The sequence below is a fragment of the Falco naumanni genome, chromosome 11 (assembly GCF_017639655.2).
Source record: "Falco naumanni isolate bFalNau1 chromosome 11, bFalNau1.pat, whole genome shotgun sequence".
Taxonomy (NCBI): Eukaryota; Metazoa; Chordata; class Aves; order Falconiformes; family Falconidae; genus Falco; species Falco naumanni.
The window spans coordinates 15,787,735-15,813,292 of record NC_054064.1 but is presented as its reverse complement, the minus strand read 5'-3'; the positions used below and the strand labels follow the sequence as shown (position 1 = coordinate 15,813,292).

Below are 25,558 nucleotides of genomic sequence, written 5' to 3'. Positions count from 1 at the left end.
TAGGGAACAGCTAAGGACCTCTGGTCATAACCTCACAGTCATGTCGAGGGGAAGTGACCTCTGCTGTAAAGGAGCTACGTGCCTTTCCTGTTAAGTCACTGTCACTCATTCCCAGGAGATTTTTACAAGGGTGTTAGATTAAATCCCATGGACAAGAAAGAACCCGAACTGCAACAGAGAGCAGTTCTACATTACCCTTAACAAAGGCAAAGGTGATGCTGATTTGGGAATAGTTTTTATGACACCTGATCTTTAAGAATGGTAGCATAACAAATGAGACAAGATCTTCCACATACCTTTAAGAAAAAATATTTATTTATAAAAATACACTGGGATCAGTTTGAGAAGTGTGGCAATAAATACAGTTCAAGGAAGAAAAAGCGTTTCTACATGGATATATTATGGCACAATAAAAGGTGAATGCACCATCAATCATGGGACTTCTGTTGGCTCAAGACTTTGTACAAGCTCCCTTTTTAGTAAGACAACTATTTCTAAGTTTGGTCAGTGTTGATAATGGAATGGATACACAATCACGGATGCGCACTTAGGTCTAATGCAGGACTTACCATTAGCAAACAATACCTTAGAAACGTAGTAATGATACTTAAACCACTAATGTGATGTCTTAGATTTAATTGGCAAAGACCACATTTAACTTTAAGCATGAAATTCTTTTGTCTCATCTGTAAAACAGAAAAGCTGTAAATATGTAAAATGAAGGCTTAATGTGGTATGTAAATACCTACTTAAGTAGAGATTGTGAGAATGCATAGCTCCTTATCAGACGACCTGGCTGTACAAGAGCACTCCCCCTTTCACAGTATTCCTTTTACTTCATATGCAGTTATTGTTTATGCTGTAGACTACAAGTGTTACAGCACTAAAGGCAACTAGACAGGGAAAGGGTAGAGAAAGGAAAAAGGAATGTATGTAAGGCAATATTTCTTCAGGTACATTAAGCATAGTGTGTAGGAGAGACAGGTAACAATTCCACAAGGCTAGTTTCGTTCTTACTGAATAAAATAATGCACTAATACTGAACTTTCGATGCAAAGCTAATAATCAATGCCCTGGTCACTGTACTGACCATGGTAATCTCTTTGATAGTCATCTTGGTACTCTCCGTGATAGTCATCTGGGTATTCTGCCTGATAATCGCTATCGCTGATTTCTGACCCGTTAGTTCCTGTTCCTTGGCTGCCGTTATGAATGACAGGTTCTGTTGGTGCAGCACAGTACTTGGGGTCATACACTTGCCGTCCAAGCCCATACACACTCATTCCCTTCTGTGAAGCTACTTTGTTGGTACCCATTTGTAATGAAATAGTTGAGTTATCCACAGGTTGTAATATGTGCTTCTGATCGTAGATGTCTCTTCTGGTACCTGGTGCCAGCATACCAGCCTAATAAAACAGGATTGTAGAGGTTCAGTAAGAAGGTCAGGAGCTGTGATTAGTACTAGATTTATGATTATAACTAGAACACCTTGCTGGGAGAGCTAGACAGTAGAAAATGAAGTATAACAAAACAGCCCAGCAGCAAGTCTTTCCTAGTAAGATAAATCACAAAAGAAAGTCCTTGCAGAAAGGTCCAGTTTAATTTCCTTTTTGGACATAATATACTAAGTGTTCACACTGAGGTAGGGCCCAGGAAGCAATTTCTTTTTTTGCCTCTCTCTAGTTAGTACTTGAAATGAAGTTACTGTTTTCTTCTGGTATAACGCAGCTAGATGGAAATTCTAGAAGCACCGGGTCATTCTTATGCCTTAAGATACTCGGCACAGAACACACTGGTGAGCGATAAGAAATTAAAGTTCTTCGATTACAGAGTAAAAGCACAGCTGAACTGCACCCTCTCGCTGCTGCCAGTTTGAGATTCCGCTACTGTGCGCCAGTCGCAGCTCTCCCGTCCCGCCCGGCTCTGCCGGCTGAGAGGTGTATCTGCTCTACCGGTGTCACACGCGGTCCTGCTTACCTGGCTGGCTCCTTTGTTAGTGCCCATCTGTAGGCTAATTGTCGTCTGGTCAAATGGCTTGTCAGTTTGCATTTTTGGATCATAGAGGTGTCTTCTCGTTCCATAAGCAGTCATGCCTGCCTGACTGGCACACTTGTTGGTGCCCATCTTTATCACAGGGGAAGGAAGAGGTGGACAGAAAAAGCGATTTTTTTATTTGTACAGCAAGCACAGTCTAAGGAAACAAATACAGTTGGTAACTGTGATGGCTGATGGAAAAAGTAATTACAGTGCATGTAATTTGCTTGTAGGTTGACCACCACCTGTAATAAATTACCCTTTCTCCACACTGAGCTTCAAAAGGCAACTGTCATCCTAAGGCATTTCAGTGACTGGCATCTGCCCAACTGCACTGTAATTAGAACGGATGTATGCGTCAAAATGTAGTAATTAACTTGTACCTTGAACAGTAATGATCCAACTGCACTGCCACAACTTCTCCACCACAGGAATCTTAAGATTTTATACTAGTTATTTTGGCTTTTATGGCTATTAAGGAAAGTGGAGAGAAATAAAGCTCCTACCATATAAGGAGCTCAGCTATCCAAAGACTCCTACTTTAAAACCACTTTAGAGGACAGAGGTGACATGCTAATATTAGCTGTTCCTTTCCTCCTTACCACTCTTACTGCAGATTTAAAACAAACAGAAAAACCTTCCAGGCAGCCACTTGAGCTTATAAAGCAGTCAGCTGCTTACAAGAATTAAAACCTCACACCTCCTTCCATAACAACAATATATGGTAATTCTGCAGCTGGTTTTGCACAAACAAGGTATCAGTTAAACAAAACAAGAAAGTTGTTCTCAAATATAACAGATTAACTGCAAACTTGAATTTCATACTTACCTGCAGGCCAATTACACTTTGACCAGCTTTTAGTTTTCCTGCATCAAAACTTCGTGCTTGTTTCTCTGCATATTTGACACCAATATCAATTGTAGTATGAAAACCTTTAGTTTTTGCCTATTTAGGGAGAGGGAAAATAGAGTATTCAGTGTTTAAAATATATTTTCTGCTACTGGAACACTGGCTTTATGGCTCTGACTCTGAGCTCTCAAGTGATGCTACAAGCAGCTTTATGTCTCATGAGGAATTCTGTCAGGGGTGAAAGAAGGTAACGGCTCCCTGTCCCATTTGAAGGTGACGCTCCAAAGCTACCCAAGGATCTTTGTCAGCAGGATCAGAGCTCTCCTGTGAGCCTCCCAGATTCTGTGAATGCACATGTAGCTCCGGAGCAAGGAGCAAGGCCATCTGCAGCCAAGATCCCTAACTCTGAACTCCAAACCTTCCCTGGAGGCATGCGGTAGGACACAGCCCTCTGAAGTGCCACCTCTGCAGTATCTCAGAGGCACAGCGGTATCTATCCCTTCCTGACAGGCTGCATGCTGCTCTCGGTATTTACATGAGTGGTAAGAGTGCACCTGGACTGGCATGTGGATTTGTGCCAATTCCAGTGGTACAAATACTTACCAGACCTGCTAGCGCCACTAGAGTAGTCTGTACTTGAGTCATATTTCCGTTTTCAAAAAGATCATTTGCTTCAAAAATGTCATGTGGCTTCATGCCATAGAGTTGGATGGCTTTGATAAAATTCCCAATGTTCTCCAGCTAAACAGAAACAAAAAAAGCCAGTTTTCTAGTCAGTGTTTCAATTCAGAAACTAAGTAATTTTAATGCTTTCTGGTGTTGGTTCCTTTGTTTGTTTTGCTTGTTCTATGCAAGTTCTTTGCCTTGTGCAAAATGGACATCACACCTCGCATGGCTGAGTGACTGGTAGGAAGTCTGAGATTATTTTTTTTTTATTAGTTTTAATACTGACTCCAGAAATCAATCTAAAGGTTTATCTAGCCTGGCATCTCTCCATCAGTATCACATACTTTGTTAGAGGGGGCTTTGATGACAAAACTGCCTCAACTACCTCCCTTCCAAAAGAACTCCTGATCTAAAATCTGCTTCAAACTGCAAAATCTGGCATAGCATCCATGGCATTTGACTTGAGCAACTGATAATTTAGAGTAAAATAAAGACATAACTATGTGGATAGTATGAACATTTAACTTGGTTTGAAGGCATTTTGTTGCTCACCTCCTAGCACAAATTCAAGTAAGCTTTTGGGGTTTATTAGCACCTTTTAGTACTGCGCTGTAGAAATTAGAAAGCAATATGGAGCTGAATCTCATCTTTCCTTCTGGAGCCTTTGGAGGTATTAAACCTTTAAAAAGAAACAACAACACAACCCTCCACTGTATTTAGAAGCCTTCAATGCCAATAAAACCAAGGGGCTGATACAGCACTATTAAGCTAGACCTAGCAACAGTAAAGGCAGTCAACTCCAACCAGCAACCCTTCCACAGCTTGTTCTAAATGTATGTTTCCTTTGATAGTCCCTGGGCAGGGGGGAAGTGCTCAACAGAGCACTCGTAAGAAAGCAAATCTAGATATACTGAAATAAAATACATACTGTAGTTTGCACCATATTGTTTTCTGAGTTCTGTTACACAACATCTCCCGAGACTGTTCAGGTCCTTTCCCTCCCCATCCTCTCCAGCTGCTTTCTCAGGAAGACACTTCATACAGCGATGGCCAGGTACAGGCAAGCTGTTGACCTAACACCCTGCATTACTGCCTGGATGGAAAACTCCAGTTGTGATTTAATAAAAAAGTTAACGGCTTTTTTTAAACTTGAAAAAAGGCCTCACTATAGAGCTCTATGTTGGTTTTCCATCTGAAATTTCACCTAACAGCTAAGGCACTACTGCTAAATATGTAGACTCGACTGCCTCTTATAAGCCATCTCAGCTGTAGTTCTTTCTGTTAACCACGGTTCATGTACACAGCATCCTCAGCTCTTGTGTACCTATCACATACAAAACTTGGTGCTATTAAGATTTAAGGTGTACCATATTCACAGCAAATTTGTTAATACAGAACAAAAGAAATGTTTGGGGGGTTGGAGGGGTTAGAGGTGTAGTTTTGGGGATGTTTTTTTTGTTTTACCTGGTGCCAATTTAGTTTTGATTGATTAATTTTCTTCACTGATCCTGGCTGCAGCTTATTTATAAGCCTGGGGAGGTGAAAAAAAGGGAAATGCTTAAACAATAAATCTCATCCTTATACCATCTGTGCAGGCATTACATAATACTTTCACTCATGCTTTATTAGTTGCATTAGTTTCATCAAAACTGTTAGTTTTTTTGGTTTATACAGAGTACCTAGCTCAGATCTCAGGTCTAACAAGTCTAACAGACTGTAAGAACTTTTGTGTGCCATTTGATTATTACAGAAAAGAGCTTTTCCATTAAATTTAGACACATTTAGAAATCTTTGAAATATAAAGGAGATTGAAGTTTTCATTCTTTTCCAATTTCAAAGAAGCTGTCTCCCACCCTACTGTCAGCTGTCTGACTATTATTGTTGATGTGTTTGAAAGGAAGTCTTCAGAAAGTCCCTCTTTAGTTCCTCAGAAGTTGAAAGGTGCTAAAAATAAGGTTACTTAATAAATGCTTACTCGCATAAGATTATGCCATCTTTTAATCCCAGTTGAAAGTTTGCACCAATGCTCAGCCCTGTCACCTCTTCTATCCAGTTACGCAGGTCTTCTTCTATCTGGGGGTCATATTTCAAGGCAATCTGTAACACAAGCAGTTGTAAAGTTACTTCACAAAAGAAAATTGCAACTCTTCCCCACCCCCACACACAAATCCATTTTGAAGAGTATGCTATAGCATTTATCCAGTAATGTTGTTGATGGATTTTAAATATCAGAGTACAAATATAGGTCTCTTATCCCTTCTACTATAACGTTTATGGCTTTTCCAAATGTTTATTTGCAAATAGTGCTGTGAAGCGTTCAACAGTTCCTCCTACTATAGGAATTGTTGGAGTTTGCAAATAGTCTTTTGACAGTGGCAGAGGAACAATGACTTTCTTGAAAAACTATTCTACCCAAGTTATACTTCAGCAAGAATTAAAAAAGTGAAAAAGAGTTCTGAATTGCCATGCCGTCAGTACTATAGCTCAGATGTAGATTTCTACATGGGAACTTTTATAATAGATTTGAAGTTATTAAGCTGAAGATTACAGTGGGTTTGCTTTTTTAGCTAGATTGTGATTAATGGAGATGACAGAGTAAGTTTTGCCCTTGTTGCTACAACATTAAGAGTTCTCTCGCTGGAGATTCTGGGAGTTGCTTGTGTGGCTTTTTAAAACTTCAGCTTTAGTATGCCTGCTATTTCTTTTCTTTGTCCTTGCTGGAAGACTTAACAGAATAAACTGTGATCTCATGTCTTAATTGCAAAGAGAGAAAACCTGCAATGATCTTTGAAGTTAAATGCATCAGAAACCCACAGCTGCTAGCAAGGCAAGTTAAAAACTCCTTTTCTGTATGTTCAGACTTCACTACTTGGTGTGTCAGTTTACACTTCAGATGCTAGAAACCAACGCGTGTGAACAGAACGCTTAAACCCAGTAAACTTTAACGATGCCGGCAGCTAATCGGGTTCATGCTGCACTCTGCCCTTTGTGGCCCTCCCCTGAAGACACACAGAAGCAGCTCAAACCTCCTTCAGACTAAAGCTGTTACCTTCGCAATACTTATCCACGCTGGCGAGGGGGAGAAAGGGGATTATATCGCCAACAGCATTGCTGCTTTTTGTACAGACAAAACAAGTTATCTGAGCACAAGATTTTATGGCATAAATAACCTCCACTGGCAGGGAGGTTGGCAATGCTTTTCCACCTTCATTAAAAGTTGTCCCGCATGGGTCAGCGAGCAAGACGGGGGACGAGGGAGCTACTGTGAGAAACCTGACAGGCAAGCACAGAATGTACTTTTCTAACTGATAGAAAATCAGCTCAGCTACCATTAGTCGCTTGCAAATAAATTCCTAACAAGAAACGCATGTAAAGGCATTCACATTCAGACCAAAATGTAAATTTCAGAGTTTTTACATATAGTCGCAGACTTCAGCCCAGAAAGGCCAAATATTAGCAGCTATTTATACTGCAGGAGATTATAATTTCAACCTATCTGAATTACTTGGGTAGAGGCAACTGCTATGTTTTGGCTAGTGTCAGTAATTCCCAACTCCAGACTGACCAAACTTAAAATTACAGTATTCTGTTCCCTTAATTTTTCTTATAAGGAGAATGGAAAATTCCTGTATCTCTGGCTTTACTTCAAAACCTTGCCTGAATAATACTTATTTTCCTTAGACTATTTGGAATGGTGGTGCTATGGCGCCTTAGTTACAGATCAGGATAACGGCCTAACCCAGTCCCTTACTCAGCTCTGGGTTAAGGTGTAAAATTTAGTGCCATATTGTGCACAAGATGACAAACACCTTGGTGCCCAGACCAAAGCTGGTCTAAAAGAATCAAGACAGCCCTCTTCTCATTGAAGAAAAAAGGAAAAAAAGCTCACGTAATCCTGCCTAGTGTAAGGAAAATGTCATGGGTTTTTTTGTAATCACACCTTTTGGATATTAGATAGCTAAGATGAGAAGCAAACTGGAAAAGCCAGAGGAAGTTCATTTTGTCTCTTGGGTGACAGACAGCCCTCTTACACCTTCCTTAAGTTTAGCAGCCAGAAGCAACCAACACAACGACATTCTTCATTTATAGTGACAGTAATGATAGTAAAGCCCCTTTTTTGAGAGGCTACCAGAAATGGTAAGATCTTGAAAACGGTGTATAGGGAAGTTGGTTATCTTTCTCCTTCCTAACCTGGTGATTAGCTTACAAACTACTTTTCGTGAGTATTTTTATTTCCTATGGAAACAAGGCTTATGTGATTGCAGCCTGAAATCTGTCTCCCCAGTAACTTTTGGCAGAACTCACCTAGCTTGTTTAAACTTATAGAAAAGCTGCAGTCTCAGACACAACAAAGTCAGTTATTATTATGTGTGAAAGTATCTGTGCAAGAAGAAAAATCCCGAAAGACTGAAACATAGCATCAGACTTCTCTTGCACATTCGAGAACCTACAGAGATCTTATGAAAGTGGTGTCACCCACAAAATTTTAAGTTACGTGGACAGACAAGACATACAGTAGGTAATGTACTTCTGTACACCACTTCAACTGAAACAACAGGATTTGTAGGAAGGCCAGAACTCTGTATGTTGTGATAGTCCAGTTAGATGACAGCAGACAATTTGGGCTGGTTGTTTTTACGTTGACAGTTCACACTACATTAAAATCACCATTCTAAGATGCATGTGAATACACAGAGGGATTTAAGCTTATCTCTTCTGCAATTTCTTAGTTAGAAATGTACGAACATTATGCTTTCTGAAAATTCAGGCAGTTTCTGTTTCAGTGTAGCTTAACAACTATTCTAAGTCATAGTTTAGCTATGCTGCAGTTGGAATTGTCTGAAATACAACTGTACTTGTCTTTCTACAACTTATTTTTCTAAAAATTTGTTTTTAAGCACTGGTAATGATTTTTTTTTTTAAGAGGAAATTGAGTCTGTGATCATGCCACCAAGAGAGAAATTTTAAAGATCACACTATCTCTTCCCTCCCCATATTAAAAAAAAAAAAAGTAAGTAAATATGGAAGCCAATAAGAGCCAGAACCCTAAAGACTTCTGCAAGTGTGGCTATTTTAATCTTTCTTGGCAAGCACATAAAGGGGAAAAAAATGGCAAAATTTTTCCTCACTTAATACTAAGTGCCTTCCACATGAATTGCTGCCCCCATAGCTTGGAGAAGTAGTCAGATGGAATTTTATCACTTCTCCTGAAAAATATTTACTTTATGTTGGAGTACTTTGCCATGTGTTCAAATCTTGAGTTTTTCAAAAGGTTTTAAATAAACTTGGAGTATCACTACATGCTTATCTAAAGATAAGAAATAAAAAATGCTTATACATGTGAGGAAACTTGTGTTATTGCCACTAAAAGCATTACTACTAGATCAGCTAGTTTTCAAAATTGTCTTCACTACTGTGTGGTTTGCCTTAAGTATGGTAAAGTTTTTGTTTTGATTGCTGACCTGTTGGGAAACTAGGTTACAGAGAGTGAAGAGCGGTGATAGTTTCTTTGAAAATTATACTTAATCTACCTGAAAAGCTAGAGGCGTGAAAACTTTAGAATCTGGTTTTAAACATGTGACAAGAAGGGGTTAAACAGGGACAGTGACAGATCATGTGCTACCAGGAGCAAGGCATTATACTTGCTCTGAACTCTTACCTCTCTTACTCCCAATGGCACAACCAGAAGTTATGTAACACTAAGTTAGTGAATACTTCATATTTTCCACATAGCAATCAAAGGAAAACTGGAACAACTCTGATAGACATCTAAAGGGGAAGCTGGAAGCTTTGATATAAATGAAAAAAAAAAAAAAAAGGCTTTTTCCATTACTACTAATCAACGTGCCAACATTTGATCCTTTTTAAGTACTGAACTTTCATGGAAGATACTTAAGTCTTACAAGTCCACAGCAAAAGAAAACATCATCTACTAAAGATGAAAGCAGTAGCTAAGCAGCTTCATTCAAAGTATACATAGTGCCATGAAAAAAACTAGTTTCAGAACACTAAAAAAGATTAAATTGTAGCAATGGATATAAACATTTTATACAAGTTTAAAAACAGATAGCAGTAAGCTAACTGTTGATTTCTTTGTTCTGACAAATCTTGAAAGATACATAAAGTTGTAAATGCTACTTTGAGATAGAGATTTAATAGAAATATCTTTGAAAGGAAACTGAAGTTTATACAACTGGTCAAAATTATAAGTGATCTAAGGTTGTGGGAGGAAAAGGAGAAGAGTAGGCGTTTGTAATACTTGCCTATTACAAGCTGATGTACATACGTTTATGCCAAAGTATGCCTCAGGCTAGAATCCCTGGGTTAAACTTGATTCTTCTGGCAACTGCAGCCCTGATTCTCCCATCTCGTCCTGTTCACATAGGACTTTCCTGTCTGGGACCTCTTGCAGTGTAAAATCCCTCCCTCCATCCGTCCCACAAGAACAGCAATCATCACTGGTTTTATCAAGTGTATGGATTCCTGGAAACAAATGAGGTTCTGCTGGCCAACTTTAATGATCTGTCTGTGTCCCTCGAAGTTACTCAGTGTGCTTGTAGCATGTTAAGTTTGAGTGATGATGTTAAACAGTATTTCACACCATAAATGATATCATATGGACTTTCAATTGTCCTTTTATACTAATCTTTTCCAAATTACACAGTACGCAATGTACACTAAGGGCTACACATATGCCAAATCTCCACTTTAAGAGTTCAGCTGTCTATATTGCTGCTGCTCTGGAAAAATACTGTAACAGTATTGCAAGAAAGCGCGCTGCATAGCTTTTTCTAAGTCACTGGGACTAACAAACAGAAAACTTAGTTGAAAAGCAGGTATAAAAGATAAAACTTCTGAAGTTACCCATCATGCTGTAACAGCTGGTACTTCTTAGTTCTGATGAAACCTGACTAAAGCTTCAGGCTTTATGCCTCCACAGCAGGGGTCAAATGTTTCAACGTGCAGCACACTAAATTTAAAGTACTAGTAACCATCTGAAGAAACCAGTATCTGGTCAAAAGTTTTAACAATAAAAGCATGTGTTTGTCAAAGCAAGCGAACAACTATTGTAGGCACTGTGTTTGTCAACAAAACCTAAGATTTATATACACATAAAAGTGCAGCAAAATATGTTGTGTGTCGCTGTTCTCCAAGGTAAGCAAAGTACAGGGCCATGTACAGCAAGACAAATAGCCAGGACTTTACTCCAAGACAGTATATGAAGAGGGTTACGTATATTTTCACCAACCTTTTATCAACTTGGAACTGAGTGAAACTGAATCGTTATGGCTTCAGTGGTGCCTACAAACATCCTTTGCACTGAAATAAGTACTACCCTCAGAAACAATTTGCCTTGCAGAGGCCAAAGACATCACTGCTGATAGGTCTGTATCATTTGCTTAGCACTAGTTTGTGATGAGATCTTTCTCCTCCCATTTTTAAGGCTTTATGATAGTATGGGGAAAGATGAAAGCATCATTATCTCCTGGTATCAAGGCAGAAGCCCTTGGAAGCCCTTACTCCTCAGAAGTGGGAGTGAGGCAGACTACACAGCCAGTCCCTTATTATTCGCCAGAATTCCAGCCACTGGCACCTGAGCTGCCCCATTCTGTTCATCACTGCTGTTGCAGAACGCAGTTCTGGATCTCACATATAAAATGTACACAGCAAAACATCTGGGCCAAAAATGTGCTAAGAGCTTACTGGTTATGTGAATGACCAAGAAAAAGGCACAGAACGGTAAGTGCTCCTCTAGTGAGCAGGAAGAAAGAGTTTCTAGATTATCTTTTTTTTAATTATACAACCAAGTTAAAACTTCCTGGTTAAAATTCTATGGTGTTGTAAATAGATTATTGTACATATCTAATCTTCAGCTTTAGAGGTGAGGGAGACTGACAAGGACATTATCAGTATTTTTCTGCAGAACAGTTCTGTCTGCCAGCAGAGTGGTTATTTAATCACAGAATAAATAAATAGCATACCCTTAAAGTTGAGACAGAGAACCTAAGACAGTGGGAAAACACAAGGGTTTGATTTTTACTGAAAGTAGGTGAGAAGGAGGAGTGACAGGGTACCAAGGTTACTGTCAAGTGGAACTTCTTGCCATTTCAGCTTTCATCATAAGTACAAATTAAAATTCCCTGCTAATCTCATGTACGTTGACCAGGACTGCATGCAAAAGCAAATGTCAGATGAGACGTGTTTGTGTACGAGAAACCCAAAGGTAAAGGGAATTTAAAAATCCAGATGAAAACCTAAGGAAAGGACCTCAAAAACTGAAAGCCACCATTAAGTATGCGCTGGTATTTGAACATATAATTTTTTTCTGTCATAAAGGACTGTTGTACAGAAAGGCAGAGAACACACTCTGTTAAGGTCAATATTCAAAGAACTCACTATATCCCACTACACTACTTAGCACAAAAATTTTACAGCTGTATCCATTTGGCTTAATATTCAACAGTATTTTTTTTGTTATGCATAGCATAATTGATAACCTGCCAACATCTCACTGTTTTCTCTGTAAATCAAAACTTAGGCTACAACCTTTAAAGGACGGATGGATAAGCATTAATCCAAAATTCCTGGCACTCCTCCCATTGGCGCCAGTTGAAATTCTGAAGAACAAGCCATGCCTCAAAGTTTCCAAGTCATCTTACAAGTAAGATACCTGTAGTCATGCATGGCATTTGTTGCCAGATCAGCAAGCTGGAAGAACTAAGAGTTCTACTCCCTGGCTGTCCAGTACGATTCTGTGACAGCCTGCAAACTATTCAAGAAGCAAATGATACCATCTCTTCCCTCAGAGTGCACCAGCACCTTGGATGTACGCCTGCCCTTGGACTGAATACTGGTTCCCTCTCATTTTCTGCAGCTGTACTACTGCAAATCCCTTGCCCCCCCTTTCAAATCCGTTCTCGCAGTTTTTCTCATATTTCTTGTTCATCATTTCTTGTCAGTCACAGTTTTCTGGCTTAGAACTCCCGTTCTCCTTAGTCATCAGCTTCCACTTCAACTGTAGCACCTTCTGGTCTTGCCACTATACATTATACTTCTTGATATCGAGTCCCTTCGTACTGTATCTTTACTCTGTAGATTGCTGAACAGTTTAAATTTTTTCGCAGAACATTATTTCAGCAATAGTCACTGCATATTATTTGAAGCCATTGCTGTTTTCATTTGAAAAAATCACTGGGATATGAAGTTTTTTCTCGGCTAAGACACCGTTGATCCACTCTGATGCACAAAAGCCTGTTATTCCCCAAGGAGAACAGATTCTCCTTGCTTTGAAACTTGCCCCTAGTATAGCTCTGATATGACACAGCGAATCTGGGTATGGTCCGACATCACTCGGCGTGATGTCTTCTGAAACAGCGTGGAGTGCCGTGCTGAAAACGTGGGTAACCTGCTGTGCTGACAGACTTCAGTGACATCTATTTGCTCTTCTTCTGTGGGGGGTAAAAAAATAAAATCTAACAGAACAATCTGCTGCATAAACAGCAACCCCCCCCAAAATCTATAAATAATCTAGTTTTCCTAGTGCTAACCCAATAATTATCTCCTGTAATGACTTCTACTATAACTTTGGTGGAACAGTAGTTCTCAAAGGCTAGGTGGAGCCTGCAAACAGAAACACTAACATCAATGATCCCTGTATCATTCCAAGAATACTTTTCTGATCTATTGCTGCTACAGCAATCCAGAAAATTATAGATTCTTTCAAGTTCAGTTATTTCTCTTCCCAATAGAACAGCTTTTAAAATATGTCATGTCACAAGCAAACTCTATTGTGACTCTGTAGCCTTTCCCCAAGGCCAGCTGTGTTGACAAGTCTTCCAACTTCACCTTCCAAACAGGACCACAAAATCTCATTATTCAGTCAAGAGTGCTTCTCCACACCTTTTTTTTCTTCTCTTCAACCCCTCTTCACACACCAAAAGCAGGAATTATGTTTTACAGCAGCAAGCACCTAACTAGTAACACAAACGTACCTCTCAAAAAAAGTTAGCTTAAAGGAAAACTGAAGTCCGTTGATGCAAGCTTTGCTAAATGGTACTCAAAGTGCCCATTCCCTCTGCCTCTCCAGCAAAGGCACCGTCCACGTTGTGCTTTCTCAGCACTTGTTTCAAAGGTCAGCCTCAAGACTCTGCTGCTTTCACGCCTCTTTTGCCCCCACCCAATAAGCTCAGCCACTTGACTGCTCGCTGCCGCTTGCAATCCCCGGCATAGGCTTGAATGAAAAACAACCCAGATGATGTGGCAGGAGCCCAGGTAATGGGCATGTCCCAGTTAATGGCACTCGCTGCTACCCACCAGCAGCTCTGACCCTGTATCGTTGCCTGTCAGCCTGCTCTGATTTAATTCTATGAACTTCACACTAGCTGAACAGGCTAACTGAGGTGCCTGCGGTAAGTATTCATAAGGAAAACACAGATTTCTCTCAAGAATATTCTTGCCGCCACTGCAGCCTTGCACAAAATGATTCAACTTGTATTTTTTGTAATTTAGGTGGAAGATGTGATTTCTTGAGAAGTTCCTTAGCTTCTACTGGATAGCAAAGTCTGCCTAGATTTATCTTTCATACAGGTAGTAGATCCAGTCTCTGAATTCACACACAGCATGCTTTTCTGGTTGAGGTAATCTTACCCATATCCAGTTTTCTTAGCAGAAGCACAAGAAACACAGATTTCATGCCCTAAGCTTTAGAAGATCTTGCCTATCAGCTGCTTCACACTATTGTTTTGCTTTACCACCACCAAAAAAAAATAATTGGAAGAATGCATTCAGCACAAAGAATGCAACGAAACATAATCTGCTTCTGCTGCTCCCTGCCCTCCATCTCACCCCCTCCCTTCCCAGGTATATTGCTGACTGGTTAAAGTTCAGTAGGTGATGCACAATGTCGATTATATTCCAGGAATCATCCAAAAATATTTTGGATATGTCCCCCCGGCAAGTTGTGCTTTAACCACATGAAAAGAGTTATAAGAAAAATACAATCTACAGTTCATGTGATAGTTAAAAAAAAAAGTGATGACCATGAACATGTTAGAAAATATTTACTTGATGTTGTAATAATATCCCTATCTAAAGGCCTACATTGAAATTTACAAGATTACTGAAGAAAGTCTAAGGAAAACTAAGAGGAGTATTTGAAATTTACATAGCTCCTGTAGACAGTTCTACATAAATCATAAAATCTGCATAGCAGACAGCTGGACAGATATTTTTGTAAAAAACCTCTCATGATTATACAAACTTTTAGCTCAGCTCTTTGTCTAATGAAAAAATAGTTTAAGTTATGTAGAAATCAAGGCATAAGCTTTCTATACTAAGGTTTATAATGAGTACAAAAGAAAGTACTACTGTTAAAGTAGGAAAGAGTAAAACTCTTAAGCGGTTCTGATTAACGACTAGTAACTTCTAAACCAACGCTTTTCAACTATTAAGCATGAGCAGAAAGAACAGTTAGCACTGCTAGGGGTGGGTAGGGGCTGCACATATATACTGTACTGGAAACTCAGGATACCACAAGGTAATCTGTAGTCTCGTTACGCTGCACACCTGAATTCATTGCAGGTTTGAAATGCACAGGCAGCAACATGTAGGCAATACTGTATTGCAAATGGTGTGAGAGAGAGGTCCCAACCCTCAATTAAAGGTTCCATGTCGAACAAAATGCTCAGGTGCCTTGACTGAACTCTGTTCGTTATTTTTTTGTTCTAATTATTTTCTATCCATTCAAAGGCCAGTTCTTTAACAAAAAAAAGCTGTGACATTAAACATTAAAGATAATTTTATTAAAAACTGCTAGATTCTTCCAAATGGAAGTACCATTCCGTATCACAAAGTTTTTCGTACCATCCTTTATTAACGATAAAGGATGCTATCAAGACAGACCAAGTGAAAAAAGCAACAGTCTTATTTTCTTAAAAAGTTACTTTTACTTTTTGCTTTTATTGGGGCATGGTTAATACAGCGATGTCAGTAAGATAAGGTACAGCTTCTTGCAAAAACAAGCAAAGAACATTTAGTCTTGGAACACTAGATACGTGTCTGAACTATATACATGGTTCATTGGCTTAACACCATTGACATTCAGATACGATATATAATGTAACTTCAAACCGATCCCACGTAGCGTTACGAAGTTAACCAAAGCGGTGGCAGCTCAGGCCGGTCAGGCGGTGGGAATCTCAACAGGAGCTGCAGTGCGGGTCCTGTTCCAGCGCATCCTTCTGTTTGGTGTGTGCTGGCCTGAGCTCTGACTCGTGCTTCGTCCACTCTCTGCACTGAAGGGGAATGTTCTGGTGGGGCCCATGCTAGCAGCAGGTAAGAGCTGGCTTTCCCATGAACATCTGAATATAGCTAAATCCCTTCCCAAATGCATGTGCCTGTTATGCCTTAACTTTTGCGGGGAAGGCTTCTAGCACTTAAGTCAATTGATCAGGGACAACAGAAAAATACTTTTGAATTAAATTACTCTTATTTGAGCAAAACCAGGAATACTAAGATAATGCTCTCTTACGTAAACACGAGGCTGTAGCAGTGGAAATATAAACAGGAAAGCAATATAACAGGAAAACTTTATTAGCAGGAAAGCAAAGTAACATTTTTATAGTAGTAACATCCAGTTTTACTCTGGGAAGGGTCACGGTCCAAACATGCAAAGCAGGGTAGGTAGGATGATTTGTTTAGAATCAATCTATAATTCAGCCAGCTAGGACTTGCAGTAGATCAGAACCCACCTTCATGAAAGCATTTCAGAACAGCAAAGAACTGCAGAAATATTTAGGTTTTGCCCAAATCTAGGAAAAGACCTGGTGTTTCAAGTCCCAAAGGCTGTATGTACAAGCCACATACAGTTTCACTTCACTATACTCTTAAGGATTACTCTATAATCCAAAGGATGTCTGACTAAATAAAGTCCCAAAGAAAAATCCTGTTTAGACCCTGGAAGACCAGATCAACACTTGGAAGGGAAGCAGTAAAGGCACTGAATGGTTAAAGTCCAGTTTCCAGGAGCGAGTGAGGATCAGTGACCAGAGCAAGTTCAGGCTCCCAAGGCTTACAGCTCGCCTGGCCTAGCTGCTGGGACTGGGTAAGGAGGTTTGGTGAGAGTCCAAACAGGGCACTGGACCACAGCTGTGACAGCAGCACTTCACGCCTCGCTGCAATGGTCTCCTCTTACTGCCAGCTCCTCCAGCGTGACTTATGCCTTCAAGTCTTTATAATTCATACATCCAGATTCATACCTGCTTCAGGTAAGGGACTGTTTTATATGAGCAACAAGTAGTTTAATTGCCTCCCCTCCTAATACTTACTAAATTCTGCACTAGTTTGTGGGGGGTAGTGGGGTGGGGTCCTTGTTGAGGAGTTGTTTGGTTGTGTTTTTTTAAGAAAAAGAAACACAAGACAAACAAAGAACCACCCACCTGAAGAAAGTAAAAATTGCTTTTGAGAAAAACACTGTAATTCAATCCCACTAAACAGAAACAACATAAGTTACTCTGAGGCATTACTGCAAAATCAAAATATTTACCCAAAAGAGAGCATTTGCTGCTGAATATAGCTATACAAGTTAACAGTTGTTTAGAATCAGATACTTACAGAAAGCATTTTTAAGCAAGAGTCCCTCTTAAAGAAAAAAAGAAGGATTTTCACATGATCTCACTTAGAAAAAATCTGTTTCAAATTGCCCTACGTGTCCTGGCCTCAAGCCCATTTTTACTGAAGGCCTTTCCTGTACAGTTCCATAGGGGATGGGAATCTCTACAAAGTTTGCCTTAAAAGGATGTGTCAGATGCACAGCGTATACGGTGTTATGTAGCTACAGAAGTTAACAATTCTGAGTACAAAGAAGTTTCTATCCTTTATTCTTCAAGGCAAATTATAAATTATTTGGAGGCAAGAAAGCACCTCCAAATTCATACAAAAAAAGCTGAGGTAAAAAAAAAATCACTGATGTGCCATTATCACAAAACAATGCATGCATGCATGCATCCATCTGTCTGTCTTTTAAGGGCATTGACTCAGCAACAGGAATATAATAGGTATTTTTATCTAAATTTTAAATCGAATCAAACTCTGAAACCACAGCAAAAGCACATTCATTTGTACATTTTAAACAAGCAAGCATTACTGTAATACAAATTGATTTTTTTCTTTTCTGAGACTACTAATCCCATTTAATTGTCACGACTGTCAAACTGCTTGCTTCAGAGGTGTTCTGGCCATAGGAGGTATACTCTGAGCTTGCATGTAAAGGATGCAAGACTTGATAGTTACCCCACATCCTTAAACATTAACCTCAGCAGGTTTATCTATGTTTATCTATCACCAGAAAAAGTTTTACTAAACATTTATCAATCCACGAGAAACAAGGTCACTATAATACATTTTGTAAATTCTCAGAAAGTACTTTAAATTTGGAAGTGCAGACACAGTGTGCTTTCTAAGGTTAAACATAACAGAAGTTAACAGAAGTTTACTGCAAACATCCTCACTCTTAATCTACTTAGGCACCACGCTTTGCTGGTAGCAGCGCTGGCAGTTTCTGTCCGTGCTGTCCTCACACGTGCACAGGAGCAGACTGTCCAGTGCTCCACCTCTGCTTTGATGTTCATAAGGCAGCAGTAGCTAATCCTGGCTTTGCCATGCCATTCATCACCTTCCTTCTAGAAAAAGTGGTGTAAGCCAGGAGACAGAACTGGAAATTAAATCCCTCGCACAGGGCTTAACACGGGGTAGTGATATATGTCTCGCAGTTCAAAAACGGCTGTGTACTGTTCCAAGTGACAGTTTTGAGACACATGAGAATTCCAAAAGACAACTGCCAACTTGGCAATGACATATCAAGGTTTACTGGGGATTTAGACCATTAAGAAAAAGAAGTTAACTCCTGTGTCAGTGGTTTACAGCAACAACTGTTGGGTGTCACTAGGGCAGCCGCTTTCACAGGTCTGTTTCAATTCACCTACTTGGGGACTACTGACCAGTGAAACTGGATACAGGGTATGTCTACCTGGCGGGGTTGTGCAAGGGCTCCTGAAGGCAATTCTCCTTGTCCATGGGCTTGGGCAAGCTTGGCTGAAACACAGGAGGCTTTAAGCAGATGGCTGAAGCGCTAACATCCAAGCTGCTGGCAAAGGAAGTGTTTCTAGGGCAAATTACTTGCTTCTGCTTATCATAAAAAGAGATTTATCATAGGTATGAACAGTCAACTCAATGCTATATGTTTCACCACCATCAGTTTGTACCTGTTAGTAGGTGTACTTATTACTGCTGTAGTATTAATACTTCTACTGAAGTAGCCACAGAATTGGAAACCTACACCTGATACAGACGTGTCCTGAAATAGTAACAGTGAAGGAGGAAAATGGATTAGACACGTGAGGTAGAGCAGACATACTGAGGTAGACAGTAAAGGATGAAGATGAATGGACACAATGCAGTTAAGGTTCTCCACTACTGGAATATCTTTCTCAAAAACAAAACCTAACCAAAACACGTAGCTATTGATTAAGGCTACTGCATTAATACCACATCTCAATGAATACAAGAACCCTTCACACAGGAATTTACGCCAGGAGAATACAAATTAATAGTTTACTACAGCTTAATAAAGCTAGTGTTTCACTAGGTTTCTTTAAAAAGAATCCTCTGCAAAATTTCCAGCAAAAGGCTGAACTCCATTTTCTGCAATCAAGGTAGCAAACACATGCTCAGAAGCCCAAGAGCCTTCTGCCCAGAAAACAAACACTGCATGATTTCGAAGTGGCGGGAAGCATGCAGCAGGTCCATGTTCTAGGAAGCGTTGTTGAACCCAAGTTACTGAAAATGTAAGTTTGCGTTGTTTATATCGCTAATGTGTTTTAAGAGATAACATGTAGTTATTGTGCCAAACACTGAATAATTGTAAGTTTAGCTATGGAGTTATTCCACTGTCGTATTTATGTTTTGTAGACAACTTTGCTATGACTCAGTTGTCAAAACTGTACCATGAAGTACTATTCTCTTAAACTGAATGCATTCTGTGCATCTGGTTGATAGATTCCATAACTAAACCTATAGCAGAAGTTTTCACTCAGCAATTCATTCACCTATGTGTATTACAATCATAAAGGAAGTTTGAAAACTGCTATTAAAAAAACCCAAAACACACCAGGATGCTTGAAGATTAACATACTGAGAGCCTTCTGGAAGACAATAAATATAAAAGACAAAGTTATTATGTTGTTCATTTGAACTGCAGATCTGTTACTAAAGCCTGGATCCAGCTGGAAAAAAATTCACAGTTATTTGGAAAAAAAATACAGAAATTGGACACAAAAAGAAAAGTTTCAGTGCTATGCACATGGAAACTGGTATTTAGCTAGTAAATGACTTGGCTGTGATCAACTATCAGAAACCATTAATTGGAGCAAACTGAGGTTTAATGCTTGATTTTGTAAAATCCTTCTGCTATTTCCTCTGGAATTCCCTTTGTAAAATCTCAGTGTGTATTTCCCTTTAACAATATCTCTGACAGCACCAAAATACAGGATTTTTAATTTATTCTCCATCAACAAACCGAAGATTTGTATAATGGAAAAGGTTAAGCAAGCTGATTTTATTTTAAACTAAACACTGAATTTAATTCAAAACTTGGAAATTAAAGATACCATTTCTTTAAAAGCTATATATATCTACGTACAAGAGAATGGGAATGCAGAGATCCTATGCTGCCAGTTATTATTACAGAAGATATCCACCTGTGCTCTCAAAGTCTGTTTTCATTGCCTTTATCCAACACAATCTCTATTTTTATTACATCATTTCAGACAACATTAACAGAAATACACTTTATTAGCAGCAAGGATTCTTACCTAAGGTTCATAAAATTCAATGAGCAAACCTACAAGTTTGCTAAAGGAAACCAGCCTACAGGGAGTACAGAAGGGTAAAACAAGTATAGAGTAGGAACAGCTACATTTTAAGAAGGAAAAAGGTATTATTACTGTTCTGAAAGGAAGGGTGAGAAAGAGGAACGAGAGGCCCTAATAGTCTGACAACAGGCAGCCAAAACTTCATCTAGCTATTAAATCACTAATTAAAAATTCTGAAAGTTAATTATTTGAATCTGGTTCCCAGTTAAGAATACTCATAGAAGAGTAATTTCTGGACAAAGCAATTAACTCTGTTTATTTGGCCTGTAGCAAGTGAAAGACAGCACAATAATTTTCTCCTCGGCAGTTTCAGGAGGAACACAATCATCATACCTAGGACTGGTTAGCGTTACTCACAGAGACTTCAATTCTTCATCAATCCCTATTTGCCCTCGAGAAGGAAAGCAGGAAGTACTGCTGCCCTCCTGCACGCTTGCAAAATAGGAGATATTTTGTTTACAGGCTTCATTTGTCTAACAGCCTCCAGTTTGGAAAGTTTGTTTCCCTTGCTTTCCCATGTCGCTACCACTTCGCTTTCAGGGTGCCAGCTGCAAGGACAGACTAGCCTCAGTTACTCTGCTGTCTTTAAAAAAAAGTTTGGGAAACAGTACTGGCCTGTGCCAGCTTCCCAGCAGAGGACAGCATGGAAGGAAGGTCAGAGACTAGAGTCAAGACACGAGATAGCCAAAGGCTGTGGGACCTTTAACTCCCCACACAGACCGTGTTTCCGCCGATCCTTCCTTTCGCATGAAGGTGAAACGGGCAGTTCATCAAACGTAAGAGCAGGGAGAAGATAAATGCCTGCCCAATACAAATACCATTTCCATGGGAAGGGTGGAGTCATGAGGAAGCAGCTGAATGAACTGGAACCTCTCCTCCTCCTGCCCGGCATTCCAGTTTGCTCCCACACCTTACACAGTGAGACAATAGAGCAGAAATTTCTGCTGATTTCTTACCTACCTCAGTTGTAAATAAGAGACAAATATAACATCAGTTTGTAGCTTTATCTGATTGTGTCACCATCTCAAGCTATGCTGACCTCATGTACTGCAGAAATTGCTTAAAAAGAAAATTATTTATTGCTTGTATAAGAAACTGTTCATTTCAATCAGCTTAAAGGGCTCCTCACTGAATATTTGTTTTGGATCAAATATCTTCTGTGATCTCAAGTAAACAGGGAATCAGCTTCAAAAGGATTACACTAGTTTGACTACCTACACATTTCTCACGCAGACAAGTTTCCTTACAGCTGGGAACAGTACACCAATTCCATCCTTTCTTTGCAGGAATGAGCAAAGAGAACGATAATAGAACCAGACACCTTATCCGTGTGAACTAAGGTAAGGAGCAAAACAAAAGAAGGGTGGAACCTCAACAAGGAAAAAAAAAAAGAAAGGAAAAGAAAATGAAAGGAAGGAAAAAAAAAAGCCAAAACACCAAACTAAAAGATTTTAAGCTTTGACAGAATCCTGAATATCAAAGAAGCATTTTTTTTTATAAAGCATCAGGACATGGTATATTCATCTATTCAAATACCATAGCAAACAAAAGGTCTCTCTGAACATTAATACAATGCCACATGAGAAAATAGAGAATAGAAACCAAAACCAAGAGAGTTTTCTATCCAGCACAGCTGGGCCCTCAGGCAGTGTAGCTATCAACACATCTGTTTTCTGCAGAAAAACACTGTTTGGGGATTAGCACTGAACATTTCAAACAAGGATATCTAACATTCACCATCATTCAAGCAGGGAAGTACCACAGCTGCTTACAAAAACTACACCAACGCCACATTAGAAAAAAAACAACCAACCTGTAACACAATAGTTTGCACAAAGGTCAGTGTTTTAGAAAGCATGATTAAGATCAGTACCAAAAATGATCCACCAAGAGTTGGAAACTAGATGTTGTTCTTCAGATCTTTATGAGACAGAAGGATCTGGAAAAAGGATTTTCTGATCTTTACAAAGAGACAATACTCTCGGATCCTCTAGGATTATAGAGAAACAGAAACATATCTAATGCACAGACCCATGCAAGATACTACATAGGAGGTACGCAATCTATCTGTAAGATAATTGCTTTGAAATTTGATCTCCTACAGTAAGAGCAATGTTCTCATAGTTCAAAGCTGTATCTTTTGCTGAAGTTTTTATTCTTGGTTGGTGGGGTTTCTTTGTTGTTGTTTGCTTGTTTTTTTTAAAGGAGATGAGTTAATTTGTCTGGCATATTTGAATATTTTTTTATGGCACAGCTGCACTGACATTTCCAAGGACTGCAGCAGAAGCCTGCATACAAGTAAACCGAAGCTGCCACAGAACATCCTCCCCTCTGCAGCATTTGCACTGAAGAAAGCAGACCAAGTGAGTGAAATAACAGACACCGAGCAAGATAAAGTAGAAGGGCCCTTTGCATAAGGGTGTGAGACACACCAGTTTCAAACACTCTGCTAACACACGGGCTTGGAACAGTTCCTCTCAGGAGGCCCTAAGGAAGCTGATGACAATAATAAACTGAAAGAAAGAACAAAGAACTTCTTTCCACCTTGTTCCCACAAAGGCATCACTGTTAAGCCTACGTGCTTCTGTCAGTATTTTTTAAAGTAGGAGAGTATTTACTGGCTTCCTAATTCAGATACAATAATACTCAATGTATGTTTGATTGCCTTTTTTTTTTAGATTGTAATAGTATAGGTAAAATCACTAGGTTTAGATGTTGGAAGCAATCGCTCTGGAAGACATTTGGTTACATGACGTCATCAAACTTTGCAGCAGAATCCCACAACCATCCTGAGAAAGTCAGTAAGGAAAGTCAGAGTGTATTTTATAAGGTCTACCAACATGCTAATTCAGACCTTCTACATAAATTACAATGTTTAAAGTTAACTACTTTTCCTCCCTCTTCCCCCTTCTACTCAGCCACAAGTAAAACGGGATTTGCTGAAGCCTGAAACCAGACATGTGCGTGAAGTAACCAGTTATTAAACACCACGTTTAGAATCTGAGGCTGTGAATAATGATGCAGTGCGCCAACTTATCCCTACTTGTTTACCGGTGTAACTTTTACTGCAAAGGTTTTTCTCCTCTTACCGGGTAACTGCTCGCTGCAAGGTAACGAGCCTGTGTAACAGGACGCAAACACTAGCGCTTTTTGCTCCCCGGAACACGAGAAAAAGCAAAGACAAGTCAGAGCGACTCGGCACAGCAACGCGGGGAAGGCGCCCGTCCCCCGGGCAGCGGCGGCTCGGCTGCTGTTCCGAACCAACGCACCGGTGCTGCCGCGAGCATCGGTGGGGGAGCCCCCCCCGGGCCGGGGACCCCGAGCGCGCCCCCCCCCCCCCAGCGCACGGCCGGGCGCCCCCGCGCGCCTTTGTGTGCCCCCGCCGGGCGGGGCGGGGCGGGGCCGTGCCGGGCAGACAATGCGCGGCCTGTGCGGGGCCCGCGCCGATTGGCCGCGCGCCGCCCGTGCCCATGATGTCATGCGGCTGGAATGTGCCGCGCGGGGGGCCGCGACGCGCCGCGCGCCTCATCCGCTCCGCTCGGCGCGGGCCGGCTGCGCCCTCCGCCACCGCCCGCCGCGGCACGGCGTGGGGCTCCGGCGAGAGGGGAGCGAGGCGCCCGCGGAGGCGAGCGGGACGTCCCGTGCGACGGCTGCCGGCGCGGGCAGGTGCAGCCCGGGCGGCGGCGCGGGGCGCGGCGCGAATCGCGGCTCCGCACACGGGCCCGCTCCCCGCCGCGGCGGCAAGTTTCCCGAGCGGTGCGGCGGGGGGACAGCACCGTCCCGGGGCCGGCGGCGGCTGCGTCCTTCTCGTGCCGCCACCGCGCGGGGCGGGCGCGCACCCGCACCCCCGCCGGGGCAGCCAAGCCTCGCGCCGCGCCGCGCCCCCGCCGGCCCGGTGCAGACAAAGCCCGGCCGAGCCCCGCGCCGCCGCCGCCGCCCGTACCTTGTTCTTGACCTCGGCGGAGAGCCCGTAGGAGGGCCCCTTGTTGAAGTGGGTCATGTCGGCGGTGTCCCCGCTGCCTGGGGGCGCTGGTCGCAGGCGCTGGCGGCTCCGGGCTGAGGCGACAGTCCGCCCGCGGCCGCGGAAAGTTCTAGTCCCTCCCTCACGGCCCGGCCCCGCCGCCCTCCCCGCGGCCGTGGGGCCGCCCGCGCGCCAATCGGGGCGCGGGGCTGCGGCGGCCCCTCCCGGCCCGCCTGGGGGGGGGGGGCGCGCGCGCTCGGGGGGAGGGGCGCTGGCCCCGCCCGGCCCCGCCCCGCCCCGCCCGCCGCCGGGTGCCGCCCGGGGGGTCCGGCCGGGGCGGGGCGCGGAGCGCGGCGGAGCGGGGGGAACGTCAGCGGGAAGGAATCCGCTGCCACCGAGGGCCGCCGCCGGCAGATGCCGCGGAATGCGCCGCCCCCGCGGGGAGCGGGGGTGGGTGTCTGAGTGAGGGACCGGCGGCCCCTGCCCGGCGCTGCCCGGCCGCTCCCGAGGGACCCCCGGCCCCGGCTGGCGAGCTGCCGGTGCGCGGTGGGAAGCCCCCGCCGGGCCGGGATGACAGCGCCGGCAGAGCGGCTGGGGAGCGGGGAGGCCGGCGGTGGCTGTCCGCCGCGGGGCGATGCGTTCCCTCAGCCCGCCCCCGACCGTGCGTGAGCGGGGGCTCCGGCCGGCCGCCGGGGAGGGGGCCCGGGGCCGCGGCCCGAGGGGCGGCCGGCGGGAGGGGCTGGTGCGGGAGCCGCCGCCGCGCAGGCAAGCAGCGACCCTGCACTGCGTGGCGGCCGGAGCGACGTTTGAAATTCCTTCCAAAGGTTACAGAATCACGGGGAGCTTCGGCAGGTCGCCAAAAAAAGGGGCGGGCGGGGGGCGAAGTGCAGGAGCCGTGGCAGCGGGTGAAGGCGGAGCGGGGCGGCGGGCTCGCCCCGGGCTCCCCGCACCGCGCTGCGGGCACGGAGCCCCGGGGGGCGGCGCCCCGGGTTGCGGTGCGGTCACCCCTTCCCCGCAGCGGCGGGCCGCGCCGGGAGCCCCCGGGCCTGCGGGCTGTGCCACCGGCGGGGCGGCGGGGCCGGCCCCGGGAGCGCGGCGCTGGAGCCGCTGCCGAAAGCC

The 25,558-nt window shown here is 42.6% G+C and overlaps 1 protein-coding gene across 1 annotated transcript; it reads right to left on the bottom strand.

Annotated features, from left to right (window-relative positions):
* Positions 1–293: 293 nt before the first annotated feature.
* CNN3 (calponin 3) lies at positions 294–24,584 on the bottom strand. The gene is made up of 7 exons (XM_040610232.1): positions 24,422–24,584; positions 5,526–5,647; positions 5,015–5,081; positions 3,488–3,625; positions 2,864–2,980; positions 1,978–2,124; positions 294–1,406 (listed from the first exon to the last, which is right to left on the bottom strand). The coding sequence occupies exons 1-7, from the start codon at positions 24,476–24,478 to the stop codon at positions 1,059–1,061; spliced, it is 996 nt and encodes a 331-aa protein (XP_040466166.1). The 5' UTR covers positions 24,479–24,584; the 3' UTR covers positions 294–1,058.
* Positions 24,585–25,558: the final 974 nt, after the last annotated feature.